At 27.0% G+C, this 13,339-nt stretch overlaps 2 protein-coding genes across 5 annotated transcripts in view; one reads left to right on the top strand and one right to left on the bottom strand.

Moving 5' to 3' along the window:
* Positions 1 to 329: 329 nt before the first annotated feature.
* On the bottom strand, positions 330 to 1,400 carry LOC138941516 (protein LLP homolog). Its single transcript, XM_070311266.1, has 2 exons — positions 1,167 to 1,400; positions 330 to 1,008 (listed from the first exon to the last, which is right to left on the bottom strand). Exons 1-2 carry the CDS (start codon positions 1,324 to 1,326, stop codon positions 728 to 730), a joined length of 441 nt encoding a protein of 146 aa, XP_070167367.1. The 5' UTR covers positions 1,327 to 1,400; the 3' UTR covers positions 330 to 727.
* A 1,621-nt stretch (positions 1,401 to 3,021) lies between these two features.
* The window catches only part of LOC138941464 (uncharacterized), a 59,750-nt gene continuing 49,432 nt past the window's right edge, over positions 3,022 to 13,339 (top strand). For 2 of the 4 annotated variants that reach the window (XM_070311158.1, XM_070311156.1), the window contains exons 1-2: positions 3,024 to 3,119; positions 5,668 to 5,775. In XM_070311158.1, coding sequence (XP_070167259.1) covers positions 3,094 to 3,119; positions 5,668 to 5,775 — 134 coding nt within the window. In that variant the 5' untranslated portion in view covers positions 3,024 to 3,093. Of the gene's footprint in view, positions 3,120 to 5,667; positions 5,776 to 13,339 lie in introns of all 4 variants that reach the window. The other 2 variants (XM_070311160.1, XM_070311152.1) reach the window with 2 other exon arrangements.

The following is a 13,339-nucleotide window of genomic DNA, read 5'->3' as shown; positions in this document are numbered from 1 at the left end:
ATAAAAGATATAGAAAAAAATATATTCAAGAACAGAACATTTATTTATTCTCAAGCCATAGAATGATATCGGTCGCTTTTATCTCAAAATGTTGACATAATTTTAGTCATAAATTTTACACGGGATTCTCCTACCGTGAAATAATACCACTGCCATAATTTAATATTTGTTACATCTTGCAGACTAGTAACAATAGTAGTATATAATTTAAATATGTTTATTTGTACTCAACCTTTATATATGTATAATAAAACAATGTGGATTTGTATTTGAAATCTTTAAATTTAAAAAAAAAAAATGGAAATAGTGTATTATATGACATTAAAAGAACAAGTGCATTTTTTATTCAAAGTTATATGAATAATTAAAAATTGCTAAAAAAAGATGATTTTATATAACCCATAATAAAAATTCAGAAAAATTTTACTCGGCACAAAAAGCATCATAATCAAAATATAGTTAAATATACGTGAAAGAATATGTGATAAAAAGTTATTCACATATGTTGATCAATGACAAACTATAGTTGAAAAAAAGGAACATAAATATAAAAAAGGTAGTTTTGTCGTGATTTTGTAACATCCGCTCTTTTAGATTCAACAAATATAATAGGGTATAATACTTAGTTAATTAAGTATTTATAGAAAATAAAAAAACCAAATTTTATAATATTTAAAAGTTTATAAACACCATGAAAAAATTAACTTTACAATTTATGGAGAAAGATTTAATTTCTCTTTTGTTCTATTGCCTTCTTCTGTCGTCTGGTGAGTCTTTTGCTTGATATTTTGCTGGCTTTCTGCATTTTCGCTCTACCTTTTTTATGTTTGAGTATCTTTCGTTTGTTCATCCATACAGGGTAATTACCGTATTGATCGCGCAACGTTTTCTTATTATATACTCTAGCACTTTCTACTTCCATCTGTTCTTGATCTATGGTTACATCGCTTTTCGTATCATTAGCTTTAGCTTTAGCCTTGTCTTCTTTGATTCTTTTTGCGTCAACAACTGCAATATAAAATTATCATGTGTTACATTATCTATTACATTATATATGATATTATAACATTTATTATAATTGTGAGTTATTATATAATATATATGATTATTATAAATATTTTTAGTGTCTTTAATGCAAATGCTTTAGTGCAAATGTGAAATCATACCTGTAGCGATTTCTTGAATATCCGTCATTTCAATATCTTTAGATGCATTTTCATCAGTACCAAGAGTTTTCTTCAATCTATCTAATTCCTTTGCCGCATAACGTTCTCTCTTTACTGCCCTGCATTTTCTTCTCCATTTACTACGCAGCGACTTAGCCATTTTTTACACGTGCGTTGTATGTATACGTTTGAGTAAAATAAGAAAAAGGTTATGTTACGATTTCCGATCGGTCACGAGTCACGAAACATAGACGACATAGAGAGATCTCTGTCAGAGACAAGCCTGACAGAGGCAACGCCGTCGTTTTTCGTAAAACCGTTTTCCTAGCTAGTACAGTGGCGCCAACTAGATCCATTTTAAAGCCGGCGAAACTACATGGCCGGACACTTTATGATGCTATGGTAAAACGTTTGGTTGGTGTCCGTGCCAAATACATTGTAGATTAAAAATGCTGAGAAATATTATGGGTTTATTAATGTTTTATTAGCTGCGCGTGATATTTTCTAGTACAGGGTGTCCTAGACGTACATCCCTTTTCTTTCAAAAACTAAGCATTTTAGAGACAAACGTTTTCAACAAAAATTGTATGATTTTGAGGGGAACATAAGATGGTGTCATTGGTTTGACCTTGGATGGCATCGTTAAGGTCAAGTCAAGGATACCTTTAATTTCTTAAATGTAACCCTCTATTTTTCATTACATATTCTTGTAGATTATCTCGAGAGCTTTCCAAAACACTATAATAAAGTATTTTTTCGTTAAGTACTTTTTGAGTTATTTTATATTTTAATCTGACATATTTTGATATAAAAAATAAAATATTTCGTAAAATATTCAGTTTTCGCTAATCTTACTGTAAAAAAAAAAAACAAATAGATATTTTAAAAAATACATTGTAAATAATTTTCTTAAAAACAATTATTAGATTTGTCTCGTTATTCTGTAAAGTATTACGGTTCATAAAAGTATTACGGTAAGATTATCGAAAACTGAGTATTTTACGAAATATTTTATTTTTTATATCAAAATATGTCAGATTAAAATATAAAATAACTCAAAAAGTATTTAATGAAAAAATACTTCATTATAGTGTTTTGGAAAGCTCGCGACATTAGTTATAAGAATATGCAATGAAAAATAGGGGGTTCCATTTAAGAAATTAAAGATGTCCTTGACTTGACCTTAACGATGCCATCCAAGATTAAACCAATGACACCATCTTATGTTCCCCTCAAAACCATACAAATTTTGTTGAAAACGTTTTTCTCTAAAATGCTTAGTTTTTGAAAGAAAAGAAGTGTACGGGTGTTTTAATTTCAAGTTTTCTAATTAAAAATGTATGGATGGAAATGTATAGAAACCACTTTGAGATAATATAGCAAAATCGTAAAATAATTCTTCAAAATTGTATTCAATATTTTGTATTATTTTGCTAAAAACAAGCATTAAATGCTGCAATTTTATGACTGTTACTGCGACACATCAAATATTTACATCCAAAATTTAATATTTTAAATTAGAGAAGATTCTTGAATTAAAAGTAAGAAACAATTTATTTTCATTTTTCTCACTTTATTTAAGCAGCTAAATGTGTTTGGTTATTGCAGTACTCAATAAATTATTATTTATTAAATATTAAATAGCAAATAACTTATTAGTGAAAATGATAGACTCGTCTAGTTTTTAGATCCTAGACCTTCAATTTAGCTGACTCACATATCGAGTTCTAGTGATGAGAAATTGCATGTAAATGAAATATAAAATGCTACTATCAAGTTGAAGTGTCTTATCGGTTCGTCGATGCCATATAAACGTTTGACGTGCATCCCGTTAATGTAGTAATAGATACGACAGTGACAGTGCGCGAGTCAACTTGATTTTTATGCGTTGTTTGTGAAATCGTTCGTATACCGATGAATATCGGAGATGTGGTTTCTTAAGGAAAACGAAGAGTAAGCAAAAGTTATGCTATAATTTGTAGGAAATGTCGTAATCGATTTGTCGTATCGTGAAACGGTGATATTGATCACATAAGTAGTACATGACATGCATATTTTTTTTAATTCGAAATAATAATTTCAGTGTGCTTGACGAGCTCAACAAGCACATCGGCGATAACAAGAATTGTTAATTTGTGATAATATATAATTCAATTTGTGAAAATTGATTTCTGAAAGTGAATTAAAAATATGACTCGTATTTATAAATTATAAATTAGCATAATAAATTATATAATAATAAGAAGGGTGTCTATTAACTTAAATTATTATAAAATATGAAAACTTTATAAAAAAAATTTAACGATTATATAATTAAATTGAATTAATAATAATAATTAAAAATTTAATAAATATCATAAGATTTGCAGCGCAATGAAAAAAATTTGAGCTTATAATATCGAAAAGACATTCGACAACATCCATTAAACAATTTATGCAAACATACTTCTTAAAGAATAATCCATTTGTTTTTTATAAAACATATTTTTAGAACTTTTTAATAATCGTGATGTATACATTCCAACGTTTAATCAATTTTAATATCAAATCAAATATAAATATATAGATTTAATTATTTAAAATTTCTAGTGGTATGTTTCAATTATGTTTTCGTTATTTAATAACAAGCAGATAAGAAGACATATTAATACAGTGCAACATATTATTGTTGTTAAAAAGAGGAATAAAGTGGTCATTCATAAACTTTGTATATATTGTTATGATGAAGTCGGGAAAGCCAGAAGTAAATATAGACTTATACTTTACTTAATTGCAATGGGAGTGGTTTGTATCTATTCCAGAAAATTAAAAATGATATGTTTTATTATCAAGAAGACTGATCATTAATTAGACATAATCATTGATTTAATATTGTCGTTGTTTTAAAGATTCACAAGATTTATTGCAATTCTTCTCTAATGTGATTTACATTGCATATTTATCGGCTATATATTATATTGCTGTTTATACAAAATGTGATAAAAAATACAAAAAAAAGGGAAATAAGAATTAAATTTAAAATATTATGGGAATGTGTATTAATAGTTTTTATATCTACATTTTTAAATAGATATTGGTAGATTATAAAAGAAAATTTCAATAAGACAAATTAATTAGTGCCAAAAAAAACAAATAATTGTTTAAAAAAATACATTGTAAATAATTTTCTTAAAAACAATTTTTTTTTAATACTAATTGATTTGTCTCATTATTCTGTACATAGAAGTATTACGGTAAGATTATCAAAAACTAAATATTTTACGAGATATTTAATTTTCTATATCAAAATATGTCAGATTAAAATATAAAATAACTCAAAAAGTACTTAATAAAAAAATACTTTATTATAGTGCTTTGGAAAGCTCTCGATGTCAGCTACAAGAATACTAAATAAAAAATGGGTGTTTCTATTTAAGATTTTAAAGTTGATCTTCACATGACCTTCAAATGATTTTCCACGGTCAAATCATTATCACCATCTTATGGCCCCCTTGAAGCCACACAACTTTTGTTTGAAACATTTTTCTCTTCCGGGCTTGGTTTTTGAGATATTCGACTGGATGGATTAAAATGGGCCATCCAGTATATTTTTTTTAATGCAAAATTTTTTAATATACATGTATACATACATATATATATATATATATATATATACTTTTTAGTAATATTATTTACACTTAAATTAATGTACATGTGTTATTATCATCTATTTATAGAACATTCACATAATTATGTCTTTCTAATATTTAAATAATGGCGCAAAATACATCTTCTATATAATACAGCTATATTACAATCGGTATACATAATTGATACTCTTTAGAATATATTTCGATTATTACAAATAAAAGATATGTCTACACAGTTCATAGCTCTTTCACGAGTTTATTATGATGAATAAGACGAGCACCAATTAAACTTGTTTGAGCACTGAACGTATGTTATGTAAGAGCTAAAGTTAGTAAAAGATAAATGCTGTCATTTCGTGAATTGTTCAGTGAGTTGATGAGTGTTAATATGAGGCGTAGTTCATTGAAACTACAATATTAAAGCTGTAAACATACAAAGTGAAAAAGTTCTAAAGCTCATAAGTTTAGTTCAAACTATTTAACTATATATCGGCTTATAATAATTTATATTCAAATAATAATTGAAATTAAAATTGTGCGTTATGCATAACCGTAATACCTATTTAATTATTTTAAATTAAAACTGTATGCGCTATAAAATTGTAACTTTATTAACAACACACTTGTATGCAATATTTATTAAATTATTATTACATATATTTTCACTTTTTATTATTATTATTATTATGTAATATTATTACGTTATATATATTTTTGCATATTATTAAAACGTAAATTAATTATTGTGTAATTATTTATTTATTCTGCGTGTATATCAATAAATATACTATATTAAAAATCCACAATTTTATTATCACTAGTTAAATAGCAAGCTCTTAAAGATCGTTAACGATAACGTGTAATCTTTCTAGTTTCCAAAATGACGTGAGGATATTGCAGTTGCCTATATCTATTATCAGCCAGTCATCGTTAGATAATTTATCTAACATTTCCGAGGAACTAAACACACTGATAATCGAGTAAGTAATAACTAACATATTCTAAATTTGATTTTTTCCGCACATAACACAAATTACATCTCTAGTAGAGAAGGCGAAATGACCTGTATAATAATTATGACATGTTATATAGCAACTTCCCCTCCCTCCCTCCCCCCCCTTCATCTTTAATTATTATGTATTAATCATACCAGCGAGATTTAATGTGTATCCAAGATAACGATAACGTCATCAAGAAATTATTAGCCTTTGCCGTTATCAAAATCTTCATTATGGCCGTATAATAATTTGCAAGAAGGCCTCATACTGATAACATGATAGGAACATAAATTAAATATCTTATGATCGATGAACTGTCATTTTATCTATTTGATTTTATAATTATGGGCAAATTGTCTTGCAATTTTTATAAAAAAATATAACGTTTAAAAAAATGCTATAAAATTATCGCGTAAAAGAAAAATTAATATAGCGAGGCAAAATTAGCGAGCGATAGAAATGGAAAGCCGTCGGATCGCTTCTCCAACCATTGAAAGGACTCACGATTTACATTCCCGTTTATAACGGTCGACTTTCACTGATAACGAGAACGCGCTGCCGGAAGTGTTTCTGCTTCCGAATCATTTCGGTGAGCGGATGATCCCGCGATACAATGTCAGTTCCTTCGCGTCGAGATCGTTTAACGGACGACTCGTAGTCGACTCGTTTTTCGCGCTGCTGCAATTTTTGCGAAAACATCGACAATACGGCCATTAGATAACGTGCCATCGGCATCGCGTGACAAGGCGTAGGTGAGTGACGATATTATAATATATAAATATATACGCGCTACAGAAAAATTATATCCATATCGGACAATGTGATATAATAATGTATTGTATCTGTCATTAATATATAATTCGAGCGTTTTTGCTTCGCGTAAAACAAGAAAAAATAAAATTTGCGATATAATTATGAAATAATGAAATAAATAAAGGTTTGAATAATAAAAAATTACGCGTATAATAGATATAAAGAGATTATAGGATTATTTTCACGTGAAGATTATGAGAATATGATATAAGATAATCTACTGATAATTTTATATTTCCGGATTAATATATATTTTATTTAAACTCTCCATTAATTTTACATTTGATAAAATCAAGGAAGTTAAAAGAAGGAAACTTATTAAACTTGAACGCAGAAGATAAAAAAAATATATAGAAAAGTATAATAGAATTTATAAATATACTTAAAATCTATGTTTTTAACATGATTATAAAATATCATGACCCTCCATATTTTTAATATTCATTAAAATACTTATTTAAAATATCAGAGCCGCAATTATATATATACAGGGTGTCCCATTTTAATCTCCTCAGGCAAATATCTCAAAAACCAAGCCCGGAAGAGAAAAATGTTTCGGACAAAAGTTGTTTGGTTTCGAGGAGGCCATAAGATGGTGACAATGATTTGACCTTGGAAAATCATTTGAAGGTCATGTAAAGGTCAACTTTAAAATCTTAAATGAAAACCCCCATTTTTTATTTAGTATTCTTGTAGCTGACATCGAGAGCTTTCCAAAACACTATAATAAAGTATTTTTTCATTAAGTACTTTTCGAGTTATTTTATATTTTAATCTGACATATTTTGATATAAAAAATAAAATATTTTGTAAAATATTCAATTTTCGATAATCTTACCGTAATACTTTTATGTACAGAATAATGAGACAAATTAATTAATAAAAAAACAAATAATTGTTTAAAAAAATACATTATAAATAATTTTCTTAAAAACAATTTTTTTCTTTTTATACTAATTGATTTGTCTCATTATTCTGTACATAGAAGTATTACGGTAAGATTATCGAAAACTAAATATTTTACGAGATATTTAATTTTTTATATCAAAATATGTCAGATTAAAATATAAAATAACTCAAAAAGTACTTAATAAAAAAATACTTTATTATAGTGTTTTGGAAAGCTCTCGATGTCAGCTACAAGAATACTAAATAAAAAATGGGGGTTTCTATTTCAGATTTTAAAGTTGACCTTTACATGACCTTCAAATGATTTTCCAAGGTCAAATCATTGTCACCATCTTATGGCTCCCTCGAAACCAAACAACTTTTGTCTGAAACATTTTTCTCTTCCGGGCTTGGTTTTTGAGATATTTGTCTGAGGAGATTTAAATGGGACATCCTGTATTCACTCTCATTTCTTCATCACCAAGCTTGTTTTATGAATGCCAATTGGTCGTAATTATAATGCGTGATCTTGGTGTATGTACCGGATCATGAGATATATGTATACATGTTAGTGAATAAAATGCAACGATCCATTGTGCATTATCTGACCCGGTTAGAGTGTCATCAGTGTCATCAGTGGTAATAACTAGGCCACTGCGTGCACACATGGTACGCTCGAGAGTTCCAGTACTTTATTATTGCGTTCTCTCCCTAATTTTCTCGACGAACATCCCCATAGTTCTAAAGAATCATATACAGTTACTCGAACTCACTTTTATTCCGAAATAATTCCAGCAATGACACATTCTTTCTCTCCGCTTGTTGTTTGACTTACGTCGTTTAAATCTTTTCTAAAAATTTTGCACGAAACCTTATACCCTCCAAATCTTGTAATTCGGCAATTGAGAAGACAAATTTAATATTATGTTACAACAAAGACCGGAATAAATACATTGTATGCAGACTTTACAATATATAAAAAAGATTTAATTAATCTTTAAAGTTACTTTTATGTGAAATATATTATTTATAAGACAAAGTGCTTGTGTATATACGTGTGATCATAAAATATGTAAAAGGAAAGAAAATATGTAAATATGATCATATAAGCGCTTTAATTGTAAATATAAAATTATCATTCTATTAAAGAGCAGAAAATATGTCTTGTAACATGTCACAAGATTAATAATATTATTAATCTTGTAACAAGTCCAAGATTAATAATATAAAAGAAGTGAAACTATATGATTAGATCATCAATGAATTTTAATGCACTTTGTTTGAGGCAAGCAAGTTATGTAATTTGAAAATTCATCGGATAGATTTTATTGAAAAGAGAAGCTTTAAATGATAAACATGAAACGGTAGAGAACGAATAATTGAAGATACTTAATAAATTTTAGAATATTATCTATCTCTTTCATTAGTTGATCAATAAAATTTAATATTTTGTGAACAAAAACAAAGAAGAAATACTAGCTTAATGACTCTTGATATAAAATTTAGTGTGATATTTGTCATCTTTTTTTCGCTAAATAATAGATCCTTGAAAGCTTTAAGAAGTATAAAAGATTTTATTTACTAATATAAAAGGTATAAATAAAATTTTTCTATCTTAAATTTTACCACGAATTAAAATAATTAATATACAAATAATCTCCTAGATCTCTTCATTCTTTCAGATTGTCCGGATCGTTTTTCGAGTTATTTTATATTTTAATCTGTCATATTTTGATATAAAAAATAAAATATTTCGTATAAAATATTCAGTTTTCGATAATCTTACCGTAATACTTTCATGTACAGAATAATGAGACAAATCAATTAGTGCAAAAAAAAAAAAAAAAACAAATAATTGTTTAAATTTTAAATATATTTTGTTCTTTATTGTATGACTTTTCAAGTACCTAGATGTAATTTGAATCGAGAAGGCACAATAAAACGGAATCGCAGAATCGTATAATTAACATATTGAAAGCTCTCGCGCTGTATTGATCGTTTAATAAATAAACCTTGTATGCAAGGTTCATACAGTTTATTACGCATGACACTTTACACGGTATTCCTGGATTTATTGTTAAATGTATGACATTTTGAACGGCACTCTCAAATTCCGTGATCGCGAAGAAATATCTCATTTCGTACGAAGATTGCATTTTGAAGATGCTGCAAAAGCATTGTCACTGGACTCGTTTGGGTATTTGGCTTCTCTTTCAGGATAAATCCCACAAGATCAAGTATCCCCGTTGAAAGGATTACATTATATAATTTTCTAATATAATATGTAATTTATAATTTAGTTTATAATTGAGAGATTATATTTATATCACGCATTTCAACATAAATAAATAAATATACAAGTTAAAAATAATAATAAACATTTGCAAATTACAATATATTCAAGAATAATAATTTGCCAATTATTTATACGACAGATTTCTGTCAAATAAATTTCACGATAAACAACGATACGTTATACACTGTATTTAAGAAAACAAGCGCTAAATGTTAAAAAGTACATTAATTCTGTTGCTTCGATTTTATTTGAAGTATAATTAATAATCGCACGGAATACGTATACTGTGATAAAGATCCACCGTCGCGCTACAGTTTCGTGTCATCTATGAAAATTAATTAATTATTAATTATTTATTGTATTAATTATAGCAAATTATTTCACGATACTTATTTCGCGATCGTATTTCGAGAATATTTCATAATATACGAAGCGTTATGTATTACTACTTTACTACTCGAGTGTCGCCATGCGAATGATAACAAGGCAATGACATGTAAATAATAACACGTTGATAGTATGCCCCCCCGTCAAGGCTAAACATCGTGTTATTATTAATTCTCATTGTCGAAATATTTTACATGCTCTAAAATAATATATAATATATCGCCGAGTATTATGTTTTTTTTTAAATTAGATTAATTATTTATTAAACGATTAATACAGCGCGAGAGCTTTCAATATATTAATTATACGATTCTGCGATTCCGTTTTATTGTGCGTTCTCGATTCAAATTACATCTACGTACTTGAAAAGTCATACAATAAAGAACAAAATATATTTAAAATTTAAACAATTATTATTTTTTTTTTTTTTTTTTTTTGCACTAATTGATTTGTCTCATTATTCTGTATATGAAAGTATTACGGTAAGATTATCGAAAATTGAATATTTTATACGAAATATTTTATTTTTTATATCAAAATATGTCAGATTAAAATATAAAATAACTCAAAAAATACTTTATTATAGTGTTTTGGAAAGCTCTCGAGATAAGCGACAAGAGTATGTAATTAAAAATAGGGGGTTCTATTTAAAAAACGAAAGTTGACCTTCAAATGACCTTGAAAATGACCTTTAATGTCAAATCCAAGGTCACTATTAGATAGCCCCCCTTGTTCCCTAGAACTTTTATCCGAGTCGTTTTCCTTCAAACGTTGATCCTGAAAAGTTATGAGGGTGGAACTCTTAAAATGGGACACCCCGTATAACTCGTATACGCGATATGTATGTTGTGTTTCTTTTTAAATTATAGATTAATTACTCATTAAATAATTTATGTATGATGAGTCCTTTCATTACGTTAATTATTTATTTACTTAAATTGCATCACTTAAATAATAACAAAACGACCGTGTATCTGAATAATATTATGTTGAGAAAAAAGGTTAATGTCAAATACAGTGTGTCAATTAATTTGGTGCCGACTCGAAATATTGAACATTTTATAATATAAATTTAGATTGAATACTTTCTGTCTTTCTTTGCCCTGCAAATTATCATAATTTCAATAATTGGGCTAACATTGCATATAAAATCTAACGTCGTATTTACAGAATATATAATTTATCTTAGTTTAATCGAAAAATTATTTATATTTATTATATTATAAATTAATTTGTAATTACATCAAATCAAAATTTAATATTTTAAAAAGACATTTCTTATTTAAATTTTGAAGTTTTAAATTATAGTTTATTAAATAATATATGACGTAAGGAAATAAATTATATAAATCTTAACATCTCCTACTTATTGAGTTTTTTCAACATTTAAATTTTCCATGCAACAAATTGCAAATATATTTTTCTTTAAGATATCAATAATGACAATATTTTTTAAGCGCGTACGTTAGTTACCTTATCGTGTATTTATAAATACAGTTTTCCTGGTTTCGCAATCGTGTATGTGCAATATCATACAAGTGATAAGAATGCGCGATAAAAAGTTACGACTCTACTCTATATATATATATATATATATACACGATTAAAACAACTTTGAGAACACAAAATATCGTTGATCGCGAAGAAACGCTAAGCATTAAGAAATCGGGAAGTTGTGAATTACGTAATATTATCGTGTTTTTCCGGATTTTTCTCAGCATGAGAACACTTGGTGAAACGGATAACGAGGAAATTAATGAATTATTGTTTTCGCGACTCTTATTAAGATTTCAATACAAACTTGCAATTTATAATAAACGCATATAAGCAATTATATTAATTTATATTGTTAGATATACAGCTTCTTAATATAAACAGTTTTCCTATTTTAATTCTACTGAAATTTTTTAATTCTATGTAAATATATCTATGATCTGTGTAACAATGATAATAAAGCAATGATATTTTTGTATTTCGTCACTTCTTTTGCGGATCTTTGCAAATATGATTTACAGAAACGAGATACTATACTGTTTTAAATATCTTCACAAATCTTTTTTTTTTAACTTTATATTTTCTGCAAATAATTTGCGAGATGAGGAACTGGTTCTCTCCTAGCTCGTAAGATTCTAAATAAGTTCAAAAATCTTATTATCCGTTTTCCGGCTGTGTTTTTCCGAAAATAAAAGGCCTATTAGGAATAAACTTATCTGATCCATTTAAGAGAATTTATTCTTGAATAACATTTCTTACCCTTATTTATTATCTATTTATAATTATGTCTGTAAGTAAACATGTGCATGCTATTAGAATAATTATTCATACAGAGAGTTATATCCGACTTTCTATTGCTATATTATTAGGATAATTATTGATGTAGAGCTATCCGAGTTTCTTGATTGAGTATCACGAAAGGTAGCATTTTTCGAATAATAAAAGATTAATATACTTTATTTAAAACATTGACATATTATATAGTTGTTTAGTTGATCATAACTAACGAATTAGTAATTTATTATTGTAATTTATGCTAATTTGTGCTAACGAACAAGCACGGTATGTCGTGCGTCACTTTATTTTCTTCTTATTTTAATTCATCATTTATACTTTAGAAAATTATTATTTAAGCAATTTATTCTCTATCTCGTTTTATATTAAATAATCTATTGTTTTTAATGGTTAGTAGATTTTGAAAAATTATGTATTAATTTGTATTAAGCTAATGTTTATCTTTTAATTTTTTTTATCACAAAGAGATCAATATTTTTAAGCTGTCATTATTTTATTAAAAATTTGAGAAATATCCATTTTCCCCCAATTATTTGTATGCACACGTACATAAAGACTCGGGATATTTCTTTTCACATACTGCAAAATTATCTGCACAAGATTTATAAATCATATCATTCGAATCTTATCACTCAAAATCTTAATTTCAAGTACAGTAAAAAACTTGCGATTATTAATTCTTGCGCATTCTCGTGATTATTCATTTCGTTGACATAGTTGAATTTTTCCAAAAGAAAATGTGAACAATGTTTGGATCTATAAGAAGATCACTAATACTAAAAAGCTTGAAACGAAGATTCTTGATATTCTGAAAGCTGACACCGAGAGAAGAAAAATAAGCGATCTTGTATTGCTCGTCATATATTATTATCT

Source organism: Polyergus mexicanus, unplaced genomic scaffold (genome assembly GCF_030449975.1).
Source record: "Polyergus mexicanus isolate NDT 795.1 unplaced genomic scaffold, iyPolMexi1.0 SCAF_19, whole genome shotgun sequence".
In the NCBI taxonomy this organism is placed as follows: Eukaryota; Metazoa; Arthropoda; class Insecta; order Hymenoptera; family Formicidae; genus Polyergus; species Polyergus mexicanus.
This window is presented reverse-complemented; position numbering and strand designations above follow the sequence as displayed.